The 26299-nt window shown below is 45.8% G+C and overlaps 1 protein-coding gene across 1 annotated transcript in view; it reads right to left on the reverse strand.

The window, feature by feature from the left end:
• YWHAG (tyrosine 3-monooxygenase/tryptophan 5-monooxygenase activation protein gamma) overlaps positions 1-23593 on the reverse strand; it is a 35649-nt gene extending 12056 nt beyond the window's left edge. Inside the window, exon 1 of the mRNA XM_075013696.1 lies at positions 23328-23593. Within this exon, the coding sequence (XP_074869797.1) occupies positions 23328-23414 (87 nt within the window). The 5' untranslated portion in view covers positions 23415-23593. The remainder of the gene's footprint in view (positions 1-23327) is intronic.
• Positions 23594-26299: the final 2706 nt, after the last annotated feature.

The raw sequence follows: 26299 nt of genomic DNA on the forward strand, positions 1-26299 counted from the left end.
GTTATTTTGCAGTTGAACTATAATTGCTCCTTGAACGAAGTTTACACAGTACTTATGTTCCAGTTGAAAAAAGACCCTCTCTTTGCTTTCTGAAACAAAAAAAAAAAAAATCATAAAGTATCAAGTAAAATACTTCTAAAGTTTGTCCAACTGACAAGGCGCAGTTTGAGACATGAAGTCACAGGTCATTTTATTAGACTTTGTGGGACCTGATCTCCCTGAACACTCTATTGAATATCCTTCCCCAGTCAGAGGGCTGCCGATATAAACCTCGACAGACACACTTGTAGTCTTATAACTCGATAGTGGCCCCACACTCAGTTTTACCTGACTGGTCTATGAAATTCTTGGTTTATTCCCACTTCTCTACAACCTATCATGTTCTTCCTATTACAGTACAAAGACAGGATTTACGGTTCTCCACCGATCTGTCTTTTCATCACATTTCAGCAATGCTTTATGTCAAGGTCCCATTACACAGCATTCTAGTGAAAGCATGTTGGATGCAAGAGCTGGAGCCAGCTTTTTATGTGGAGCAGGAAGTGGTTTCGGAGCGTATTTAAAAAACTCATTTGCTCTCAGCAGTAACATCAATAACATCATGCTAACGGTGGTCAGCAATTTAAAAGACAAACAGACCTTATACGCCTTTGAGGGAATTTTTGAAGCAACTGCATACTTTCTTCACTCTGATCACTGGTAATTAAAATATGTTTAATATCTGAGTCTAGCACCATGCATTCAGTATTCTATTGACCTTTTCTTCTAGGTCTCCAAGCAACTAAGAGACACACCTGGCAGTCTAGCCAGTTTCAAGACATTTGTTAGAAGTAGTTCAAGGTGCTGTATCTGTCCGAGACCAATGCCAAAAGTTCTCTTTAGAAGCGTTTCTACCCTGTGGCTGTATGGGAACTCTCCATACGCACACAGAGTGCGAGCAAATGCCCCAAAATCAGAGGAAGAAAGAACAGACTCTTCTCAGTATGTTTACACTTTATACACATGTAATCCTCTCAATATCAAAATAATTGCCATGTCTGTTCAGAAGCAACTTGTACACACAGAGCTCTAGGCTCAGGCCACATGGCAGGTCAGGCTTTCCTTGTAAAAATGTCATGGGAGCATGTAGCTCAGGCCCATAAACCACCTACAGATGCCTTCACCTGTCCCTGAGTAACAAACAGCCTTCTGTGTGGCTTCTATTCTGTTTTGGAGGTTTGTTTTGTTTATTTTTTTCCTGAAGCTCTGATGGAGAAAGACCGACAGCTTGTGAGAAAGATTGGAGTGGGGCGGGGGGATGAGGCATTACCAGCTAACTCCAGGTAATTATCCTGCATCCAAAAATCTTTTGTTCCCTCATGTAATCAGGTGTGGGGTTATCTGACTTGGAACATGACACCTTGGAGGCAGAATGGTCTTCCTTGCACCTGTGCATTTCAAATACATATTGAGATTTGTGTTTAACCACCCAACTCTTATTTTAAAATCAGTATTGAACTCTTCCCAATCTTGTACCACAGAGGCTAAAAATCTTCATTCAATAAGAACCTAAATTTTTTACATGATCTTTGGTTTGACCATATTCAAATGATTGTCCACCTAATACTAAATATTGCTGACAGTGAACATGAGTAAAGTTGACACACTAAAAAACCTAAGTGAATCTTTTACCTTGTTCCATAGTTGTAAAAAGGTATGAGGATGGTTTTCCCTGCCCCTCTACCCATTAGTTTTACCCAGAAGTCCTTCCACCTTTCCACAGTTTTATCTACTTCCACCCTGCCAGCTGACAGTCAGAACTAAATCTAGTCATATTATTTTGAGCATATGAAAAGGGTTTGCGATTCAAGACTCCAATAGCCATCTACAGAATGTGGCTTAGCTGCATCCTTATCAACTAGCTGCAAAGGAAGAAAAGGACTCAGTTATTCATTCCCTGATAACGATCAGGGAACAGATGCCCTCCTCAGCATGCTTACACTTGAGGCAGCAAGAAGTTTGGATCTCCTAGCCTCATTGCCAACTGCATTAGTTATGGTTTAAAAGCAAAAACACTGAACCCCAGAACCTAATTACTTGAGCCCTGGTACCTTTCATTACAAATTAAGCACTGAAGCCAACCCATCCTTCCACTTGAGCATAAGTACAGTAGAGAACTTTCCTGTACTGGTAAGAAATAAACCAGATTTAATAAACTTTTTAAAATCATTAGCTTCTAAAAACAGGTAAGAAAAAAAATCTAATGCTGGTGGGAATTGATTCCTTTAGAAAGAGACCACCATACGATGATTTTACTGCACTATAACCAACAGCAGAACTTGAAAGGAAAGTGTCCTTTAAAAGAAAATCAAAAAATTCACAAGAGTACCAGTAAAGAGGGTTTTAGAAAGATTCTCTCCTTTTTTTGTCCTAGGATAAAGGATGTCCTTTAATTAGGCTCCCATCTAAGTCCAGAGACATGCTTTAATGTCCAAGTTTGTGCCAGTTCACAGCACAGGGACCTGTGAAACTGAGTTGGAGGAAGCAGCACTGCAGTTTGATTAGGACCTTTTCTTCCTCAGTGTAAAGTGTGGATAGAATCAACAATTCCCACAATAAAGGCTTTGTTATCTGACAGGTTGGGAAAGTTGGGGGAAGGGGGCAGAGATTTGTCAAAAATTCCAGTTAACGAAGAGGGAGTCTGCATACAGGAGGGAGCTCGGGGCATTGGAGGGATTTTCAATCATCCTGGGTTGTGGCTTGCTGGGGGCCACATGTCCCTTGGTGAAGGCTCAGCCAGGCAGCTCTGTGCACTGCTTCCACATGCAAGTGTCACCTTTGCAGCTCCCTCTGACCATGGTTCCCAGCCAACAGGCGCTTGGGAGGCAGCACTCAGGGTAGTGGCATTGCACTGAGCTCTTAAGGCTCTTCCTCCACCTAGGAGCAGTAGTACAGCCTCACTGGTGGATACACATAAAAAATCAGAAGTCACAGCTAAATGTGGCCTCTCTCCTAAATTCAATGCTTTCTGCTAATATGTATTGAAGCAATTTTATAGTTTAACTTAACATTTGATTAGAAAATGATTAATGAATTTCTTGTTTAGTAGATTAATTTACTTGCAATTTGTGTCAAGCTTTATTTAGATGAAAATTTGAATTATATTAGACTTTTTAAATTATATTCATTTTTAGTGGATGACTTAAATGTGCTGAATATATGCAAAGTGTCAGTATTAAATGCCAAACATGTTTAAGAATTACCTGTAGTCTAGCTAATGTTTTCAGTATCCGAACATTCAAGATTTTTGAACAACTGTATCTTTATCCTCACTTTTTTATTCATAAGAGATAAATCAGCTTTCCTGCATTCTCAACTGATTTCATACCTTTGAATTAAAGTTACTGAACCAACTGAGTTAAACAGAGTGAAAAGAAGGAAAATATTCCCTGCATCTGCAAAGCTACTGATATTAAGAGCTCTTCAACAAATGCTGGTACCAGGTACTTAGTTCCTGCCATCTGTTCAGTGAGCTGACTTTAAAAAAAAAAAAAGTTTGGCAAACAAGTACTGCTTTGATTGTTTTAAATTTCAACTGTGTGTTTCAGGAGCAGTTTCCTGGTCTCCAGAGCAGTGGGGAGGTGGGAATCAGGCAACAACCTAGTTCCCAAGCTCCCCTCTGCTTGCAGAGCCTGGAAACTGAGCAGGGCAGCAGCCCTAGTTAGTTTCTGGTTCCAAGGAGAGGCTGCTCCTGGTTCCTGACTCCCCTCCACTGGTTGGAGCCAGGAAACTGAAAAAGGCTACTGCCCTCCTCAGTTTCCCCTCTCTGCAAGCAGAGTGGAACCAGGCTACTGCCTGATTCCCAGTTTCCCTTCCACTTGTGAGACCCAGGAAACTGACCAGCTGGTCAGTTTCCCGGACCCCGCAAGCAGCAGGGAGACAGGAACCAGGCTGCCCTCTGGTTCCCAGCTCCCTGCCACTCAATTTCCTAGCTGCTGCCTGGTTCCTGTCTCCCCTAGACTTGCACAAAGATTCAAGTTATGTGGGGGTTACAGAAACACAACCCTGCATAACTCGAGGGTTTACTGTACTTGTGTTCCACTATGGCTGCTACAGGGAAGTGAAAAAAATACATGCTGAAAAGTAAGATGTGCTGCGACCCTTGAATTTCTGTTCTGCAATCACAGGACATCCAGACTGCACATGGGACAAAAATATCGAGTTTTAGTTGCGTAAGCAATGGTCTGACTTAATGAACTTCCATTCACATCTGTACTCATTCTCTCCTGAATCTTTAGGATCTAGTCTAGTTTTGCATTGCTATTTTTACTAGAGGCCAAGCCATTAGATCCAGTTCTTGCACACTTGAAGACAGAAGTACAGAGGAGATAAATAACTATGCTGAAGTAGTGTTGTGCTTCACTGATATTTTAAAAAACACCTAACTGGCAAATTTTAGTGAACTGAACATGGCATTACAGCAGCAGTTTAAGCCTTTTAGGCTGTGTACTCCTTTCCACAAAATGTACGCTACCATATACCCCCATCTGAGATATAGGTATTTATGAGCCTAAGGTCTTGGCTCAATTAAGGGGTGGATTGATGTTGCAGTGATTCATTCATGAGCCATCAAATTATTGCCGGTAAGTACACATGATAAATCAACAGAGTGCTCTCCCATCTACTCTGGTACTCCACTGGGATGAGACCAGTAGCCAGAGATGACAGGAGAGCAGCTGCCTATGACCTGAACCTGGAGAAGAGTCATAGGGAGTTTGTAGACTTCAGCCAGCTATTTGCATAGCTGAAGTTGCGTTGAGTAGGTCAACAGGAGGATGGGAAGGAAAGTCAGCCTAGACAAGGCCTAAAATCAGATTGCCAAGCCTTACCATACAACAAGTGTCTGCCATTACAGAAGTTTTCTTGAATGTTCCCTGAGGAGACCTTGCATAATCCCAGTTTGAAAACCAGTGTACTAGAGTAACTCTTGTTCCCACAACAGCTCTGTCACTGATTCACTGATCGACTTGGGCAAGTTGCTTCGCTTTTCTATCTTAGCTGAACACCTCCCACTCTGTATGTGGGAGTTTCTTCAACATTTTGAACACTGCAGAATACACCTAATAAATTTGAGAATTCCTACTCTTTAGCAACTAGATTCCCGTCATGCTTAATAGAGCAGAGGACAAGTACATGCACTGTCATCGCTACTTGCAAGGATACGGAAGGCAGAGAGCAACAACATTTCCAAGACACCAATTATATGTGAAATTATCTGAAAGCGGATGCTAGTCTGGTTCCTCCTATCTTTCTAGAAAGTGGTTACAGCTAAACCAGACTACCCGGTTTAGGGATGGGTTAGTTTTTAGCACAGATTAGGCCAGGAACCTAAACCGCACTTTTTCTAATCTCAGTGTTTTAGTGTCATAAGTCATTATACACAGACCCTGACTTGCCTGGTATACAGCAGTTGCAAAAATCCAACCCCATATGCCTTTTAAGCAGGCACAAGCAGTAACCGAAACACTTTATAAGGTATTCAAAGTGGAAATTACAAAGTATGCGAAGCATGCATACATTCTGCTGCCTTCTACTTTAACTTTCTACATGTGCTCCTGCATAGCAGCATTTTTGCAGCTGTGCCTGCAGCAGCATGCAATCAGATCTTTGGTGAAATTCAGTTGTTATACACAACAGGAGAGGACGGCAACAAGATCACATTTTACTTTCCTGCTGTAGTATGGGGCTACTGGAGCACAGAGAATTTTTGTGCTACCAAAGTTCTTCACTCAAAATAAACAGCCGACAAACATTTGAGGGAAGAGACAACAAAAAACAAGCATTTGGTTTTCACGTAGATGTCCCCACCACCCAAAAATAAATAAATAAATCAAGGATTTTCACAGAGCCCTTAAAGCATGGCATTGAAGCTTTAGTGTGCAGGAGCAGATCTCCATAGGCCAATTTATATATAATGTTAGTATGCTTTTGACATCACAGTTGCCGAGTCTCTTCCAAGTGAGTGTGCCTGGTGTTTATTGGATAAACCAACAGTCATTTTATTGGCCAAGCCCTTAGGTTCATAAAATACCCATATCTCAGATGGGGGTTACGTAGTACTACATTATGTGGAAAGGAGTATTCAGCCTAAAATGTTTGAAAACTGTTGTCACTTTACTGGTTAAAACAAAAATCAGAAGTAGTTTTAAGCATAACTCATGAGGTGCTCACATTAAAGGAACTATATTTACTACATTTTCATTAAGACAAGATTTTCTGGTAGCCAGACACTGTAGCTGCCATAAAGGTTTCTTAAGCGACCCAGAATAAGAAATTACAACCACTATACTACTGACAGTGATGTACTTTCCCAGGTCCCACCAGAGAGACCTATTTGCTAAAAACAAGGTTGGTTAAAAATGGCTCTCAACCTTTTCAGACCACTGTACCCCTTTTCCAGAGTGATTTACCTTGTGTACCCCCACATTTCACCTAACTTTGAATTAAAAAACAAAAATGCAAGTGTTAGTATATTATTGAAAAATTATTCATTTTTGTGTTTTTCTACTATGTATTTTAGAAATGTGTCTGTCCATCCATCTGCAAGTTCAACAACTCATCCTAAACCGTAAGAGCTAGGACAATCAAATTTGTATGCAGCTTCCCCAATAACTTAAAGCAATACACTTAAAGCAATATCAGGGTTTGTTTGTGCCAAGGTAATGGAATGTGCCTAGAATCAGATAGTTATGCTCTGCAATGACCGTGGAGGGCACCAAACACAGCTGTATTGCAGAGTGACCACAGAGAGGCAAGCTGGAGTGAGGGCTTTGTATGTTGCAGGCCACCAGCCACAGGTAAAGGGCCCCCTAGCCGAACCACTCCCTCCCACCCCCGACCACAGAACCAGACGCGACCGACCAAGGCAGGAGCTACCTACTGAGCCAACCAGCACAGTCTGTGTGGCACAGACCCCAGGGAGGAGCTGCCAGCAGAGCAGTGCAGCCCTGGCCAGCAACACTGAGTATATCCTCTAGTACCTTTTAATTATAGAATTAATAAACTGGAATAAAGACTGTACTTACATTCCAGTGTATAGTATATAGAGCAGAACAAAACATGGTCTACGAACTTTTAGAGATTGTGTTGACTTCACTAGTGCTTTTTATGTAGCTTGTGGTAAAACTAGACAAGTACTTAGAGGAGCTGATGTTCCCCACAGAAGACCTCTGGGTCCCCTTAGGAGTACCTATACCCGCCTTGAGAATCACAGGTTTAAGTTACCAGAGGAACACATTTAGGGGACCCAGACTTGAGTGACCTCTAACACCCAGTAGTTTAGCCACATACCTGCTCTCTCTCTGCCCCAACCCTGCCAATTTTCTTCAGTATCACCTTAGCTGCCTCTGCCATCAGCTGCTCAACAGATGAGCTTCTTGTTAAACATGTTGTCAATACTTTGCTTTCAGCTGCCTGATGTCATTGTCATATTCCCAGCTCTGAACCAGTCATGCGCCACTTGTGGCAGCAGGTTGTGGTTTACCCAGCAGTTTTAGAGAGCCAGTATATACCAATTGGACATAAGCTCTGTGTTCAGACACGAAGAGTTCATAAGCCATTAGGAGTTCCAATTCATAACAGTTTTAATAATTAGTGAAGGGTAAACCTCAGAAGGATTAAGAGATGAAAGTTAGCAAGGATGTCATTTTTAAAATGCAGTTTCTTCACTTTTTCCAAATGCCTCGGATTAGCCTCAGAATGGTAGGGCTTGAAGTTCACACACAAAACTTGATATATACTGGCAACTTTATCATAAATACCCTGTGATCCTCACACATAAAGAGCACAACGTACCCATAAGCTTCCTTACTTTCAGCCATCAGGGCATCAGCTCTAATGCTACAGCTCCTAAAAGGAAATGCTTCCATGTTACAAGGGCAGCTCCACCATACCAGTAAAAGGTAGCGGTACTTAAATGTTAAGGTAGCAAAGACAATTGAAGTCCCATTAAAAAAGTGCAGAATCTAAATATTTAAAAAGACTTAAGGGGCCACAGAAAGTTGCCAAACCAATTTACTTTCTGCCTCAACTACACCACCTAGACAGAGTTGCAGTGCAAGGATTTCTATGACGACATTAGCTCAGTACAAGTTCCCACACACCCTCACAATTAAAATTTCACATGTGGGGGGGAGAAGCTTTTTTCCCCAGGGGAACGCACGTTCTGCAGCCGGGGAAGCAGCAGGACCACCCGGAGCTCCTTTGGAAAGGAAAGTCCTGGGGATGGGGGAGTTAAGCCATGGCTGTGGCAATGGGGATTAAGCCTGGGGTGGAGATGAGCCGCAGCCACACACTGGGGGGATTTGAATCAGGGTGGGTGTGTTGAGCGAAAGCCACACAGAGGGTTGAACCAGGGTGGGGACAGCAAGCCAGAACGAGGCCGTGGGTGAGTTTGAACTCGGGCCCGCGCAGGGCAGGATTTTGAGTTGTGCTTAACTTGTGTTCATGCAAGTTAAGTTCAACTGGAAATCACACATTTCAAGGGCTTACTGTATACGTAATAAATCAGAATGCAGTTTTGGGTAGTAATCCTGGAGGCTGGTCAGTAAGAGCCTTACTTGTGAATAATTTATCCATCTTCTCATGCAAGACTTTTTACTGAAGTCAAGCTCTGTTTTACAAAGTGCCATACATGATCACTTGACTGTCTTCACTGTAAATACCATTAGCTCGATTTGGGGAGCACTAAAAGAGCTATCAAAATATCATCTGAACCTGCTGGGTGTAATGTTAAGTTCAAATTTAAAAAAGTTTGAATAAAGGCCACAGTGTGGAAGTGCCCCATCTTAAAAATCAAATTTATCAGCCTTCAGAGATGTCCTGTATGTAACCCACAATGACCCACAGTGCTCCGCTCTGGACGCTGTTCTCCAGACATGCAGGAATTAAGTAACAAGACGACTGAATTTCAAATCAGGACCAGGAAGCCTGGTGGCTGTGGGGTCATGTTTGTATGAGAGCCCAAAAATAGTCTCTCTTTTATTAGTGCTGCGAGTGCATCTATCCATTACAAACAGCCCCAACACAGAGTTTATGGCTCTGTCTCTACATTTGGTATTTTCTTCTGTGCTGGCTGGTGCCAGCTGCTGCCCGCCCCACCGCACCACATGGCAGCAAGGCTGTTGTCAGGGTCATGCTTGCAGAAGACACCAAGAAACTTCTTCGACTATTTACATTTGTGCCCCTACCCCCAGCACTGCCTAGTGGGGGTTCTTCCTGTGCTCAGCCACGTCATGTGGCTAGCCCCCAACCCAATGAAAGGACATGCCTGCCGTTCAGTGCTGACCATGCTACCAGGCAGTACCATGACCTGGCTTGCACGCAGTTAGGACTCCAAGAGTGGGAAAGATTTTTGGGAGCTTGGAAACACCCAGGGGGAAGTCTCCTCCAGCAGCTTACATTTTCAGGGGCTTGCAGCCATCTGGTGGGATTGCTTCAACTGGCCCCCCACCAAAAAAAATGTTGAGGCCTTTCTGCCCCCAGGGACTGGGAACACACATCTCCCCAAGCAGTTACAAATTCCAGGGGCTTACAGTCACCCAGGAAGACAACTTCAGCTGCCCTCCCCCACTGAAACTCCCCCTGTGACCAACACCCCAACAAGGTCCGGGGGCTAGCTGCTGCTGGAGGGGAGGGTGGACAGTTCAAGTGGCCCTCAAGCCAGGGACCCCACACTCCATAGCCAAATAAGATTTTCAGGGACCTTGTCAACTGCCACTCAACTTTCCAAATACCAAACTGCCCCACAATGGCAAAGAAATTTGGTGAGCCCTCCCCACTCCTCATGTCAGCAATGCCCATTTAGTGAAGAGGGAAGACAATCAACTTTGTGCTTTTGTCCCTGTATTATTTTCAGGGATCAGACGTAATCAAGGGAGCAGGGACAGTCTGGAGGGCCAGTTCAGAAGACCTGATTTTTTTTTTTTTAAATCATTCATATTCAGTTACAGCAACAGTCTTAAAAAGCAATTCAGTTACAGAGGAAAGATTTCTGTGTATTTGGTGATCTTCATTGACGCACTAGTTTTCCTTCCTTCCACCTGGAAAAGTGGATGTTTGCTTACCACAGAAGGAACGAGGGCAATGAAATGTGGGAAGATGTCAGAGACCAGAAAACATACCCAGAATGCTATGGGGATGAGGGAACTGTGGGATAGGTTGCCACAATGCACTTCTGCAAGTCAATGTTTGCCAATTTGAGTGTGGCAGCAGTAAGTCAACTTTGTGACGAGCACATGGGGAGGGGAGGATAGTCAAATTCAAATTTATAAAATCCAGCATTACAAAATTGATATTAATAAATTAAACTGTATCTTGTAGTGTAGACATAGCCTAAGATACCAAATTCGAGTTTCATTGATAGTTTTAGGCATTTCCCCAAAGTCTTTATGGAAGCACAGTAAACCCGCAACATGTGTGACTGAGAGTTAAGTGCAACTCAAAAATCCCACTCCATGCTAGCCCCAGTTCAGCCCCCGCCACTCCCGCCCCAGCCCTGTTCAACACGCACGCATGCCTCCAGTTCATCCTCCAGTTCTGGCTCACCACCCTCATACACAGCTCCAGATCAACCTCACCCCGGTTCAAACCCCCCACTGGCTCACCACCCGAGCATGGCTCCAGCTCAAGCCCCTGCCCTGGTTCAAGTCCCCCACACATTGCTCCAGTCTAACTTCGCCCCGACCCTGCCCCACCCCGTTTCAAACCCTCCACATGCATCCCGGATTCAAACCCTCCACCAGCTCACCATCACAGACAGTTCCAGCTTATCACCCCGCATGTGGCTCCAGCTCAGCCCTCCCCCACCCCCAGATTGACCGCCATGCCTGCACACGGTTCCAGCTCAACTCCACCCCCCTGCAGTCCTAACCCACCCAAGGCTCAACCGGCCCTCCCCTTCCTCCCACAGCCCCAACCCCCTACCAGGCTTAACCCTCCCCAGCTGCTCCTCCCAGCCCCCCAATCCCTGGACTTACCTTTTCAAAGAAGCTCCAAGTGCTCTTGCTGCTTCCCAACCTGCAGAATGTGCATACCACCAGGGAAAAAGATATCAGCACCCTGCCTTACATGAAATTTGAGTTATGCAAGGGTGCATGGGAATGCAACCCTCATGTAAATCAAGGCACTACTGTTTATTTCCCAGAGACAAAACAAGAACCCTCCATGCTTGTCCTGAGCCAGTAAACACACCTATCAAAAGGGAAGACTCCCATCTGTCTCATTATTTGCATCATACCTCGATTTAAGAAATCAAAGTTTGAGTGGTAGTTTCTGGCTACCAACATTCCACAGGGCTTATGATCCAACTGGAGAAAGTTCTAATTTGCGTGAAATTAAGCAAACCAAATTTTCAATTATTGATTATAGACTGATTGCAGGCAACTCCTTCCTTTGCCTGTTAATTGTCTGAAATGTTTGGCCTTGAAAGAAGCTGTGTTTTATGAAACAAAGTCCTTTGATCAAGCAACAATAAAATATCAGGTCTTCAATTCCCACCCCCACCCCCCAGCAAGTAACTGAGCAGCAGGGCAGCAAGCAGCTTGAAACAAATGTGACTATGGTCAGTTTCACTTCAACAGAACAGCCCTAAAGTTGACCATGTCATTTCGTTCTACTACTCCTAGAACATTTTCTTGAAGGGAAGGAGCAAGAGGAGTCTCACCACTCCTCCACACACTGCACCAAGTAGCAGCAGACCGTACTGTCTGTTTAGTCATTTGGAATACTCATGGTATATCACAGATAGGGAACCCCACACCCCCGTGGGCTGGATCCAGCACACTGCTTGTCTGGATCCTGACCCCAAGCTGCCCTCCACAGCATCCAGCCCACAGTAGGGTGGAAGATTTGGAGCCTCAAATTTTAGGCAAGCTGTGGTCCAGATCCAGACCGCGAGCTCTGCCCGGAAGCGCCTCCAGGTTCTGCTTCCACTTACTGCTGTTCACACAGCACTGAGAAGGGGAGGGGAGCAGCAGTGGCCTGGGCAACCTGCCCAGAGGCATCCTACTGTTGCTTTGATTGGCTGGAATTCTAGTCAATCAGAGCAGCAGAAAGCAGTGCCTGGGAGCAGGGAGCACAGGCCATGTGCATCCAAGGGTGTCAAAGGTAAGTTGCACCATTTGCCCAGCTCCCATGCCCCTCCCCCGAAGGAGCTCCTGCATCCCCCCCTTCCATCTAGGCCACCCACCCCCATGCAGCCCCTGAGCCCCAAACCCTCCCCCCCACCCATACTCCCCAGTTCCTGGCCTGCTCTTGCACCCTCTTTCCCACCCAGACCCCATAGCCCAACAGGAACCGCATCTTTGAAATGGGTTTTTTGCTTCTCACTTGTGACTCCGACTGATCTGTCTACAGGTCAGTAGCTCCCCACCTGAAAAAGGTTCCCCAACCCATGGGTATCACTGCAGCATCAGTTAAGAGAGAACCAATACTGCTATGCTATCAGACTGCACTGAAAGCAGTGGTGAAACTGACCTGGACTGAGCCATTTTCACTCTGCTGCTTCTATCTCACAGAACTAAAAGGGATCTTCAGAGGTCATTGAGTCCAGCCCTCCGCACTCACAGCAGGACTTAACACCCCAAACGGTTTTTCCTTTTTAAATCTATTTTTGCCCCAGATCCCTAAATGACCTCCTCCAGGACTGAATTCAAAACTCTGGATTTAGCAGGCCAATGCTCAAACCACTGACCTATCCCTCCCAGTCTGGGGAGGGTTCAATGGTTACAGCCTTGGCCTTGTGAACCTCAGGGTTCAATCCTTGAGGGGGCCTTTCAAGGTTCTGGGGCAGGTTAGATTTAAAATAGAAAACAAGCGTCAGGGAAGACAATTGGTCCTACTTTGAGTGCAGGGGACTGAACTCAATTAGGTCCCTTCCAGCTCCATGAGATATGTATTTATCTCCACCTCGGAAAGCTGTGAGTGGCAGCAAAAGAGTAGAGATCTGAAGACATTAAAAACGCCTGGGTAGGAAGAAAGATATAAAGGAGCAAAGCAGAAAGACATCCCATCCCATCCCCCCCCCGGCCTTTTTTTTTTTTTTTTTTTTTTTTTTTTTTAGAAAAGTCATTTTTTCAATTACAGGCAACTCAGGATCTACCCCATCCTTTCCTCAAGGTCTCACCCATTCCACCCCCTCTTGCTCATGCTACCCCACCCTCACTTTCCTCCAGCTGGAGTAGGGAGTTCGGTGCAAGCTGTGAGAGAGACTACCCCAGGCAGAAGCCCCCTCCTGCACCCAAACTCCCTTCCAGAGCCCACACTGCTCACTGACTCCCACATCCCAACTCTCCAGGTACAGGAGAGCTGCGAGCTCTGGAAGGGTGCTGGCTCAGGGCCGACACTGAGGTGGGATGCAGGCTGCAGCCAGGAGGCACTTACCATGGTCAACTCCCCAGTTACACAGTGGAGCTCAAGCCAGCTCCCTGTGCCTGGTCCCATGCTGCTCCTGGAAACAGTGGCTAGCTCAGTGCAAGCACTCTGTGTGCAGGCCCTTGAGGGGAGAGGGAACCTCCACGTGCTGCCCAGCACCTGCAAGCGCCACCCCAGATCAACACAGGTAGCCACCTTCCTGCATCTAAAGTGGCGGACATTAAGGGTATGTCTTCACTACCCAGAAGAACCACCTTTTCAGGGTCGATATCACACCACTGCGGGGGGTGGGTGGGCGCAAAACTGAACTATCAGGGGCAACAGTTGACACTTGTGCTCAATCGCATGAGGACTAAGGGAAGTCAACCTCTTTCAGTGAGGACAGCCAAGTAGTCAGTTGTAGGTAAGTTGATTCCAACTATGCAATTGTGTACCTACAACTGACTTTAAGGTCTAGTGTACACCTGGCTTCTCTCACCAGGGTACTGGACTTTAACCTTAATGCTTCCCCTGGCAACTGGATACATTTTCTTGTAGTCATCATCCACAGTGCCTGTTTTGTAGTTTGTGAAGCCAGTTTGGCCAAAAGCTAAAGAGCAACACAAAGTCCTGGGTTTAAGCCAGACAGGACCAACTGTCCACAACAATAAAAGGTGTCAAATAATGTAAATTTCAACGCATGAGCGCTCAGTCAGTCCAGCCCCAGAGCAGAGAGAGTTCTCCTCAGGGGAGCTGGTTAGCACATGGCTTCTGTGGTATCTCCCTGGACAACAGAAGTGCCGGGAAAGAGCAACAGTCTGAACAAAGAGGGGGTTCCTAATGCAAGGAACTAAAGCAGTAGAGGAACATGTAATGTATTTGGGACACTAAGGCAATCCTAGGCAGCTGCTCAGCAAAGACAACACTGTTGGGGAAGACCAGCACATGGCTGAATCCCAGCAGAACCCCAAGCTCCTGGTAGAGAATCCAGCCTGTGAGTGATCCAGGCTGGTGTACTCTAATTGGCGTAACGGAGAAAGACTTCGGTTGTATGCTGTGTGAGTGAGCGAGTGAAACACAAGATCTTCTGAAGAGGGCACTAATTCTGGAGTCTGCTTGGATTTGTTTATACCCAAGCAAAAGAAAACAAAGGCCAGGCTCGCCTGAAGCCCACTCAACTTCCAGAGATTATACTGGGGTGACTGGCTCACACTGGGTCTGTACACAGTGATTTTACATGCAAGTTAGTGTTCCATGTAAGCTGACTGCTTGGACAGCTGCCCAGGAGAGGTTCAGATGCCACCCAGCTGATTAGCAGAGAGCTCATAGCCACCTACAGCTGGCAGCATGTGTTTGTATTGCTGTGGCACATCCACATATGCGCTGGTGCATGTAAAATTCATCCCACCTGTGGGTGGCAAAAAATGAGAGGAAACACGGTTGTATGTTATGGCAAAGCTTCTTGCAGCAACTTGAAAGCATCTCCTACACTCCCACACTAGTCATCCGTAACTGCAGGGCAGCTTGCTCCAGCAAGCAGAACTGTCTACTCTCTTGTACCCAGCCACCACCAACAGCTCCTGTCTACTGCAGGTCTCATCTAAGGCAACAAACACTGCCTATCTCTAGCCCTGCTATGCTCTGTTGCCCTGTTATTCAGCTTCAAAAGAATCTATGCACTTGCTGGTTTATAATATGACTATTGGTTGAGCCACCTGTACTGAAGTGCTGCTGAGTATGGCAGACAGGCATATACTTCAAAGAGAAACCCAGCGTTGGTCTTCTGTCTTGCAAATGAACCTGTAGATTTTCCCAAGACACATTAAATAATCTAGGCCAGATGCATTCTGTTGAGAGTGAAGACGATTACGGGCTTTGGCTGCTGCGAACAGTCCATTTAAGAGCTTGCATTTTTAGAGAGATTTCCTGCTCCCAAGGTATTTAGAGGAGTGTGCGATTACCTGTTCCGTGAAATGAGCGGTGCGTACAGCACCAAAAACTTTCAGGCCTCCTGAAGAGGACATGAACATGAGCAAAATCGAAGTGTCAACTACCCAATCAGAACACAGCTCTGAACCAAAAAAGTACTCCATGCAGACGTGCAACAAAGTAGCTGCATTTGCTAAGGCTAAAATCTCCAATGATGTAGGGGTTCCAAAGCTGAAAGTCTGTCTTGACCTGAGCTATAAGTCAGCCTTCCAAGCAGAGCGTTGTAACGTGACCAGATCAACCATGGACTGGGCACAGAGAAGAACATCATGAACATATTGACTGCATTTACCTGTATTAACATGGTGTAGATAAACCCACAGGGCCAGTGGGTTGCTCTACAGCACTACTGAACAGCCTTATTTGCCTTATTTCATCTAGACTAAGTCCTATAAAACCAAACAGATCTATAACCCAACAAATGACTTAACTCAAACTTAAGTCCAGTAGACCCCTGACTTACACAGAGGTTGCGTTCTTGGCAACCCTGTGTAAGCTGAATTTTCATGTAACTCGAAGAGCCAGAAAACTGACCAATGCCAGTACTGGTCAGTTTCCTGGCTCCCACCAGTGGAGGGGATTTGGGAGCCAGGCTGACCTCTGGTTCCTGACTCTCAGCGGCTGCCCCTCAGAGGAGCAGTTTTCCCACTCCTGTCAATGGTGGTGGTCAAGTCAACTTGAGATACATGCAACTCAAATGCTCCTATTTTGGGGATTTACTGTAATCGCATGTGCTTTTTCCATGTTAGTGTATTCCAAGCGTCTGAACAATATCAAGTACCTACAAGAATGTTATTCCCTCAAGATGTAGGCATTAACTAACTAACAGATCTCTGCCAGACAAGACTTCCCCCCCATGTCAGTTTATCAATTATTGCAAATTTAAGTAAACCAAAACCAAAAAAGATAAGGTTTATTAGGTGAGCTTTCGTGGGACAGACCCACTTCTTCAGACCATAGCCAGACCAGAACAGACTCAATATTTAAGGCACAGAGAACCAAAAACAGTAAGCAAAGAGGACAAATCAGAAAAAGATAATCAAGGTGAACAAATCAGAGTGGAGGGGTGGGGGGGGAAGGTCAAGAATTAGATTGAGCCAAGTATGCAGACAAGCCCCTATAGGAACTTTGAGTCACTATAGTGGCTTGTCTGCATACTTGCCTTAATCTAATTCTTGACCTTCCCCCACACCCCTCCACTCTCTGATTTGCTCACCTTGATTATCTTTTTCTGATTATCACTCCTTGCTTACTGTTTTTGGTTCTCTGCTCCTTAAATATTGAGTCTGTTCTGGTCTGGCTATGGTCTGAAGTGGGTCTGTCCCACGAAAGCTCACCTATTAAGCCATTTTGCTAGTCTTTAAAGTGCTACTTGACTGCTTTTTGTTTTGATAGCGTATAGACTAGCACGGCTTCCTCTTTGTTACTATTCAAAAAAATAAGGAAGCGGTTACAATTACAGCATACCTTTCCACACTCAGCTTCCACCCGTCTTAACTCCTGCAGCTGCTTGACATAGGTAGCTCAGCACTGAGAAAAATCACTTTCTGAATTTTCGGCTAATTTAGTAAAATTATGTTCTACACAGTTTATGCTGATGCCCAATTTGCCACAGCATCCAATACTGGCAGTTCCATGAAGAATTAGGTAGCTTTGCCATGGCACTTAGGGTCAGTGTACCATGATTCCCCTTTGTGGCTGCACTGAAATAATGCAAGGTAAAGGCAGAAAAAGACAGGAACAGAAATTCAAAGGGGTTCAGAGAAAAACAGCTGCACAAAAGTTAAGCCTTAAGAGAAGCTAACTTCTTGCAGCGAGTGGGAAAGCTAGCATATTAGTCTCAGGAGCTCAGTGTCTTGTCAGAAGCTTACCTATTTCGAAGCTCCTTTTTAAGGCTCATTGCTACCTCAGTTAGGCTAGAACCACACTACAGAAGATTGAGCCTCAGCAGGTTGATCTTCTGCAGCTTCATTTAGTGCACGCGCGAAATGACACTCCCAAGAGTCAACGTCAACCCTTGTACTCCTTGTGCGAGATGAGGAATAAGGAAGACTAATGGGAGAAATGTTCTTGTCAACCTTCCATCATGGGGACAGACATGGAAGTAGACAACAGATACATCAACTTCAGCTACCCAGCTGGAGTAGCTAAAATTGAATATTGGCAGTGACTTCTAAGTCTAGTATAGACATAGCCTCACATGATGCATGCCCTTCAAAAGACCTCTTCTTGTGGCAGCAGGAACCCATCACCAATATCATCGCAGCAGGAACCCATCACCAATATCATCGCAGCAGGAAGAGCTAAAAGAGGATTTTCAAAGCTGCAGAGACCTTTGAAGGCCCTTAACATTAGTTCACTCACTGGTGAGCTAAGGGCAATACCAAGTGTGTAAGACCGACCAACGGTATTCAAGCAAACGTGCACTAGTTAGGTTAACAGGTGGGTAAGGTTACAGGAAAGAGTTGTAATGGACGGTATCTGGACTATGCCCCTTGTGCTCATGGAAACAACTTCGATACTTTCACATTTAAAACTTCAGCTACATAGCCATAATGGTTAGCTTCCTCTAGAAATCACAGCAAGACTACCTGCTGTCTACTGTGTACTCTAATCTTGATTCTGCATTTAGTACATAGGTATTATAATCAGCATTTTTTGTGCCACTACTTGCAGTAGACCCAGCCACAGGACCGGCTTGAGGAGGTAGGGTGATGAGGAAGAAAAGGACCAGCTGAGTACTGGCTACCCTTATTTATTTATTTACTTAAAATACAAGAAAAGCACTGATTATAACCACCTTACTATATTATAGATTAGTTGATGTTACTCAACCCTGAAAAAAACAGCACATTTCTTCTATTTCCATCCTCTACAGCCACCTTTCATTGTATTTTTCTGTACATAGCTAAAAATCCCACCCCCACTTCCCTTGAGCTTGAGGAAGCAAAAATATTTTAAAATGTCATTCTCAAAGTCCAAGACCTTCACGGTTCCCTTCCGCTTCACATAGTTTAGTTTTCTCCTTCCCCATGCCTACCACCTCACTCCTGCCTAGTCATTTCTTTTTATATCCCTTTCCCATGCTTATGGTTTTCCATGTTGACCCGTAAGACTGGAACTCCCCATGTTATTAATCAACCACTCTTACATATCCCTCTGTAGGGTTTTTCAGTAAACCAAACATGTCATACAATTAAAATTTAAGATTGAAAACCAATATGAAACTAGCAAATGATGAACTCAAATAAGTGCAGCAGAAAGTGGTATGAGGCCCTCACTCAACAACATTTTATACTTATGGTATGGTGTCCTCCTCTCTCACTATAGCTTACTAGCGTCATATTCTCGATCCAGCAGAGAAACTAAGCTTCAGGTAGCAGGAATCTAGTATTTATCTATTTGCATAATGCACTTTGTACAGTTATAGTTTACTACTAGTCTATCACTTGGGCCCTAAAACATTGTCTGTTTTGATCAATTTTATGGTGATAGGATCTTAAAAATTGTAGATTTCAGATAGTTGTGGTGGTGTAATTTTAGGCCTTCTGACCAAAAAAAGGAGTTGTGGGGTTGCAGTAGTGTTACTTTTAATTTCTGAACTGCTGCTGCTGCTAACAGCACTAAGTTCAGAAGCTGGGAAGCTGAAGAGCAGCAGCTGCTGGCTGGGAGCCCAGCTCTTGGGGCAGAGCTGGTACTAGCAGCAATGCAGAAGCAAGGATGGTATGGTATTACCACCCTAAAATAACCTTGTAACCCCCCCCCCACCTTGCAACTTCCTTTCAGGTCAGGACCCCAGTTTTAGAAATGCTGGCTTCCCTGTGAGGTCCATTCAGTACAAGTTGAAAGCATAGAGAAGACCAGACTTCATGGTCTGATATATGGTTTTCATGACCAGGAATTTCGTAGGCCCCTGTCTAAAACTTAAACCCTATTTTGTAATATAGGAACACTTAAGACATGTGGAATCAAGTAACCAGTGAACAAACAAGGGACATTAGTGCAAAACTTTTAAAGACACATCTAAACCCATTCTTTCCATCAATAAGCAGTTTTAAACAGAATATAATGATTTCCTTTAAGAATAGTATTTGGGACACCTGCTTTCAGAGAAATTTTCATATTGGGTTTATTAGTTTCCACGAGGTTACCACCATCACCCTAAAGTCTATTGCTGGATTTGGTAATTTAGTTCAATGAAGACTGGTAAATGTCTCTTATTATAGCAAATATGAAGGAGAATCAGTATTAAAATCGCATAACTGAACTCCCTTCAAATTTACAAGTTTTACAGGAGACAAAATACCACACGAGTTAAACAGAACCAAGGAACCAATTTGGATTGTTCTTCACATACTATATAAATGCAGTCTTTAAAAATATTGTTCTCTGAACATGGAGAATACAAAACTACAGCCCTGAAGCCTTAAAATTCTTCCAAAAACTGCTCTTCAAAAGTTTGCAGACAGTGTCCATTGGAAGACATTCCTATCTGGCAGGAAAGGTGGAAGAAGGCCAAAAACTAACAGATGTGTCTATTGCAAGGTGGAAACAATACCCCAAAGCATGACATGACTTGGATGGTTGGAATGACTCCACCTCTGAAAAGTCTGCAAAGGCATCACCACTCTATCTGGACTAATGGATATTGATCTATCCATCAGCGCATAAGCAGTTTTATAACCGTAAGCTAAGATGAGCTTCCTGGAATCCCAATTCCAACAAAAAAGGGCTCAAACTTCCAATTAAGCCACTGACAGAGCTCTTAAGTGCCCATACAGATATTCTGTTTGGTTGTCAGGGAGAACAATCAAATTTCTTTAGCTGACATTTTAGAAGTCAGCCTATGAATTGATATTACGACTGTCTGAATAGTTACAAGAATACACAAACTACTCCAGACACAAAGAAATTAAGAGCTTTACAACAACTTAACCTTACCCTGATCCTCTATGGCAAATGTAACAGTACATTCCACTTTAATGGGCCATCTCGATAAGCCTATGGAGCTAAAAGACTGAATAGTAATACTGACCTGTTTAACAGCAATCACTAATAAATTCATTTTGTATATGCCCTGTCTTAGCACATGAATGGGTTGAGTGTTTTTAGCAAGTTAAAATCCTACTTTTAAACACAGATGGTTCCTACTAGAGAATCAAGTGCTGAAACAATGAATAAAAGGATGACTATTTTAATTCAGCATTTTTCTATCTGAAGCCTTTTCAGAAGGCTTCAAGAGTACACTCACCTTGCAATGATGGGTTACCTGGGGTGATGTACTCAGCAGGATTCTACTGTACCAGACTGATTCTGAATCCCATAATGGAAAGACTGCTAATAGCTTCACAAAAGACATGCGCTACACTCACTGAATTAGTCAACTGGAACTTTCATCACATACAACCAACCATTAAGTAACTGATGATATTCAATTTTTAATTGCCATTTTAAAATGTTGATTATGCTTCAAGTATCTATTGCTCATTATTAACTTCAGCACTCAGTGTGTATTAACAGATCAACCACTACAAATATCTGGTGTCACCTTATAAAGATGGGGAAATTGCTGGTGTAACAAAGCTCATTTGCCTGTCAGGAAGCGATATGCACCACTTGTGAAAGGACAACTGAAAAAGACATACTGGTAGTTTTTTTGGAGGTGGGGTGGACAATATTAATCCAATTGAATCACTATTTCAGGATTAGCAATCTCTTTGCCACCACCTGGGTGCATTGCAGCTTCCTTCGCTACTTGAGACATCGATATGTGTTGCTACTGAAATGAGCATGAAGTCACAAGCCTCCAGCACAACTGGGGATGGGATGGGAGAAATATCAGGCATAACGAAATATGACAAGTCCACTGATGGGGTTGAGCTCAAATTTAAGCAGTATATACAAGTCCTGTAAGAACAAAGCTCTGCTTTATGTTTGCTGAAGTAAAAGGCTTTAGCGCACACAGTACCAGTGTGAATCGGTTTCTTATGGCGGAACTGCATCAAATGGAGATGCAGCAATACCCCAGATTGCTGTTTGAGTGATCAGAATAAAATAGTAACCCTCTCCTTGATTAACTGAGAATCCTTTCAAACCTAGAACTGAACTGAACTAAGTGTTCTAGTCAAGTGTTTGCAGGAATGGAAATACTGTGATAAGGCTACTGTCTGCCAAATCCTCAGCCATATTACATTGTTTATTCCATAGTAAAATACATCAGCCATATAAAATAAGATTTAATACTTGCACTCATGGCAAGCATCTGCTTTAAACTGGTAACTGAAGCTGCCAGTATAGTCTCAGAACGGTAGAAAATTCAACCTGCATAGAGAGGAACATTAGATACAAAGTGAATACTATTCCAGCTATTATCTTTCCATTTTCCATATTTCATTTGATAAAACTCTTCCCTCCCATTTCTCTGTCAGGCTTTGATAGCTCTGTCTTTGGAAAAAATGTAAGGTCATTGACAAAATGGTGCAATATAGGCACAGATAGCTGCATCCTATACAGGCTGCGACATTCCTAGATCAGCATTCACTTTTCTTCTGCAAGGGAGGATACTCAGCTTCTCTTAAAGGTTCACAACTGACTAACAAGGCAAATATAAAGAAGAGTTTTCCCCTTTAAAGCAACCCCTCCCTCCCTCCACCCAGTCTAGCCTCTCTGCAATATGACAAATGCAGAATCTTCTGGAATGACTTGATACTGCCTCCCACGATTGCTTTGTTTGCAAGATCAGATCAGAGATTTTCTCCTACTTATTGATTTTCAGAAGATGTCTGCATTTATTAACAAGGAATATTAGCACAAATCCGATCAGTGTGCTAAATGCAATGGTTTTATTTTAAGGGCATGAAATGAAAACAAAGAAATTCACAAATCTTGAAACAAATGTAATAAAAAAAGCTTAAACTCAGATCACTGAAGAAACATGTATGTGTTTTTTCCCCTATACAAAAGACAATCTGCCACAGACAGAAGACAGAAAAAAAGATGCACTAGAGGAACTAGGAACAGTTTAATAGCTATAAGGAAAGACAGCATAAAAATCCCTTAATATTATTTTATACAAATTGCACACACCTCAGAAGGGTCACAGTGACCCCCTAAGAAGAAAGCAATATGGTCAGATTGGTTGCTAGACAGGGCAAGCGTGTCAAGCTCCAATATGAGATTTGATATGCACAATCCAAAGATCTCAGGTCCCAGAAAAAGCCTCACTGAGACCCCTCAGGAGAAGCAGTTTAAGGGAGGTGGCAGAGGATGATGGTGGGTGTATAGCTGGGGGTGGGGGGGGAGAGACTAGCTGAGCTGATGGAAAAAACTGAAAGGGAGCGGCAACGCCCAGATACGAGGTAGAAAAAGAGGGGAAAAAAAGCTACTGCATCTGGAGAACAGGGGAAGACGGTACTAACTCCCCTCATACCCCCCCAAACACACGGGATGGAATAACTTAGCCATCAGTCACCCCCAGATGAGCAATACGTGGAGGTTTCCCTCTCCTACGCATGCCCCCTCCCTCGTTCCATCCCTTCCCCATCAGAGCCCCACGGCGGAAGGGCACAAAGCTCAGCGAGCCCCGAGAGCCAGACGGCCACAGACCGAAGCGTTTCTGTCACACCCGGGAGCGAAGGGAGACACACCCCCGCCCCCGGGAAGGGGCAAGCGGGGGAGGGGGGGCAGATGATAAAGAGGGGGTGCAAGTCTGAGAGGCCGTTAGCTGGGGGTGCCCCGCCAGCCACAGCCCAGGCTCAGCTCAGCGGCCTCGGGGCGGGGGCAGCAGCAGCAGCAGCAGCTCCCGTCCCCCAACCCCACGGGGGCACCTCCTCGGCCCTCCCCCCGGCGCAGCGATACCCCGGGGGCCCAGCACGAGCAGAACCCAACGGGGCGGGGCGGCCCCACACACGGGGAGAGCCCGGCAGGCGGGCGGGCGGGGGCGGACTCACGTTCTTCATGGCGGCCGCCATGTCATCGTAGCGCTCGGCTTGCTCGGCCAGCCGGGCTTTCTGCACCAGCTGCTCGCGGTCCACCATCTTCCCGGCCGGGGCGGAGCGGGGCTGGGCGCGCGGGCGAGGCGGCGGCGGCGGCGGGGGCAGAGGAGGAGGCGGCGGGCGGCTCCCTGAGCTCGCGGCGGCGGCAGGGCAGCTCCGGCTGAGGCGGCGGCTCCTCTTCCTGCGGCTCCGGCGGCGGCTGCACCCGGCTGCTGTGCGCGCGCCGCCCGCCAGCAGGACAACCCCCTGCGGCCACGCCCCCTGCCCGCGCGCCACTCTCCAGCGCCGCCCGCCGCCGCCGCCGCCGCGCGGGACACTGTGGGAGTTGTAGTTCCTCGCCCCGACCAGCCCCTGCCGGAGACCGCGGCCGCCTGACTCCATTTCCCAGCGCGCCCCGCCCAGGGGCGCATTGCGGGAGGGGCCCCCCAACGACCCACCCGCCCCTCGGGGGCAGCCCGGGCTGTGGGAGCTGGAGAGGCCGGTCCATCCCTCCCTCCCTCCCTCCCTCCCCCGCCAGCCGGGCTCTGGGCACAGCAGCCAGGCCCAAGTGCTGACTCACCCGCACAGCCCCAGCCGCTGCCGCCCCCCTGCCCCGAGGCATGGGCCCAGCTCCGCCCAGGCACGGGGAGTCGCCCACGTGGGGCCTGCGCCCCTAGTGGCGGGGGGGTGTGTGTGACACCCTCTGCAGGGAAGGGGCGCGGGAGTGGGAGAATATCCCAGACCCAGGGTGAGAGAAACCTGGGGGAGTCAACGAGAAGTCCTGTGGCACCTCATGGGCTGCCCAAGCGGGTCTTTGCCCACGAAAGCTCATGCTCCAAAAAAATGTGTGAGTCTGTAAGGTGCCGCAGGGCTTCTTGTTGTTCCCAAAGACGCCGACTAACACGGCCACTTCTCTGATGCTATGGGAGTCAAGTGTCATAGACTCCCGGGGCTGGGAGGGACCTCAGGAGGTCATCGAGTCCAGCCCCCTGCCCCAAGCAGGAGCAACCCCAACTAAATCATCCCAGCCAGGGCTTGGTACAGCCGGGGCTTAAAAACCTCTAGGGATGGAGATTCCCCCACCTCTCCAGGCAACACATTCCAGTGCTTCACCACCTCCTGCTGAAGTCGTTTTTCCTAATATCCAACCTACCCCTCTCCGTCTGCAACTTCAGACCATTGCTCCTTGTTCTGCTGCCCATTCTGCTGACAACAGTCTTTCTCCATCCTCTTTAGAGCCCCCCCCTTCAGGAAGTTGAAGGCTGCTATCAAATTGCCCCTCTTCTGTCCTGCAAATTTATAACCCCTAATCCGTCAGCCTCTCTTCATGGGACATGTGCTCCAGCCCCTTAGTCATTTTCATTGCCCTCCGCTGAACCTGCTCCAGCACATCAACATCCTTTCTGTACTGGGGGGGCCCAAAACTGGACACAATGCTCCAGATGTGGCCTCACCAGTGTCAATTACAGGCGTGTTAGTCTGTACCACAAAAACAAGAAGTCATGTGGCACCTTATAGACTAACAGATATTTTGGAGCATAAAGCTTTTGCGGGCAAAGACCCACTTCGTCAGATCCATCTGATGAAGCGAATCTTTGCCTGCGAAAGCTTATGCTCCAAAAAATCTGTTAGCATAAGAAGGTGCCACAGGACTTCTCGTTTCTATGGGAGTCAGCAGATAAACCCTTCTGAAAATCAGTGGTAGCACCTGCCTCCACTCTGTACCGTTGAAAATCCCAGGATCTGTAGGTCTCAGAAAGCAGCCGCTGTGCACCTGGAGAAGATGAGGTGCAAAGAACTGAGCAGGTTATTTTTAGATGCCTGTCTTAAAAGTCTAGGGCCTTGTTTTCAGAGGCATGAAACGCACACTGGCCTTGCCTGGGATGTTTCAAGGTGAGCAGCCAAAAACTCTGAAATGAGTGGATGCCTATGTGACTTGTCCACGGTCGCTCAGTGGCAAACCCATCACTGGACCTAACCAGGTTACTCACTGAATCACGGGCACTTTCTCATGCTCCTCTACTAACATCATATATGCCATCGTGCCAACAATGCCCAGATGCTTTGTATATTGGACAGACTTCTAACTCCCTTAGACAAAGGGTCAATGGGCACAAAACAGACAACAGAACACTCCAGATCCACAAACCAGTTAGTCAACATTTTAATGGAATGGGGCATTCTGTTAATGACTTTAAAGTATATGCGTGTTACTGAAAAACATTTTCGCACCACTATTCAAAGAGAAACAGCCGAGCTGGCTTTTATATTCAAATTTGGCACATTAACACATGGTTTGAACCGGGATGGGAATTTTCTGAGTCATTATAGGGGCTCGTCTGCATACTTGGCTTAACCTAATTCTTGACCTTTCCTGCCCGCCACCCCTCCACTCTCTGATTTGCTCACCTTGATCATTTTTCTCTGATTTGTCTTCCTTGCTTACTGTTTTTGGTTCTCCGTGCCTTAAATATTGAGTCTGTTCTGGTCTGGCTATGGTCGGAAGAAGTGGGTCTGTCCCACGAAAGCTCACCTACTAAGCCATTTTGCTAGTCTTTAAAGTGCTACTTGACTGCTTTTTGTTTTGGCAAACCCATGTATGGAATGCAAATCTCCTCACTTCCATGCCATTGATTTATTAGAGCACTAGCAGATGTACCCACTGTTGCTTTGGTCCTTAACTGAAAGGGGTTTTTTGGGGCTCTTCCCTACCCCGACCAACCTGTCCCCAGGGTGGGGAGAGTGGGTCAGGCTGTAGAGTCTGCACCCCATGCCTGTGCTTGGAGGGTGGGGGGCTGGTTTAGGACATGTTTGCCAGCTGCCTCCTGTATGTTGGGGAGGGGGTCAGTTTGAGCCAGGGCTCCCAGGCCCCCTTGCCTGTCTCTAGGTGGAGGGTCTGGGTCCTCTAGGTTGAGGCTTCTGCCCCAAACCACCTGTCCTGGGGCTGG

This window comes from Carettochelys insculpta, chromosome 19, assembly GCF_033958435.1.
Source record: "Carettochelys insculpta isolate YL-2023 chromosome 19, ASM3395843v1, whole genome shotgun sequence".
Classification (NCBI taxonomy): domain Eukaryota; kingdom Metazoa; phylum Chordata; order Testudines; family Carettochelyidae; genus Carettochelys; species Carettochelys insculpta.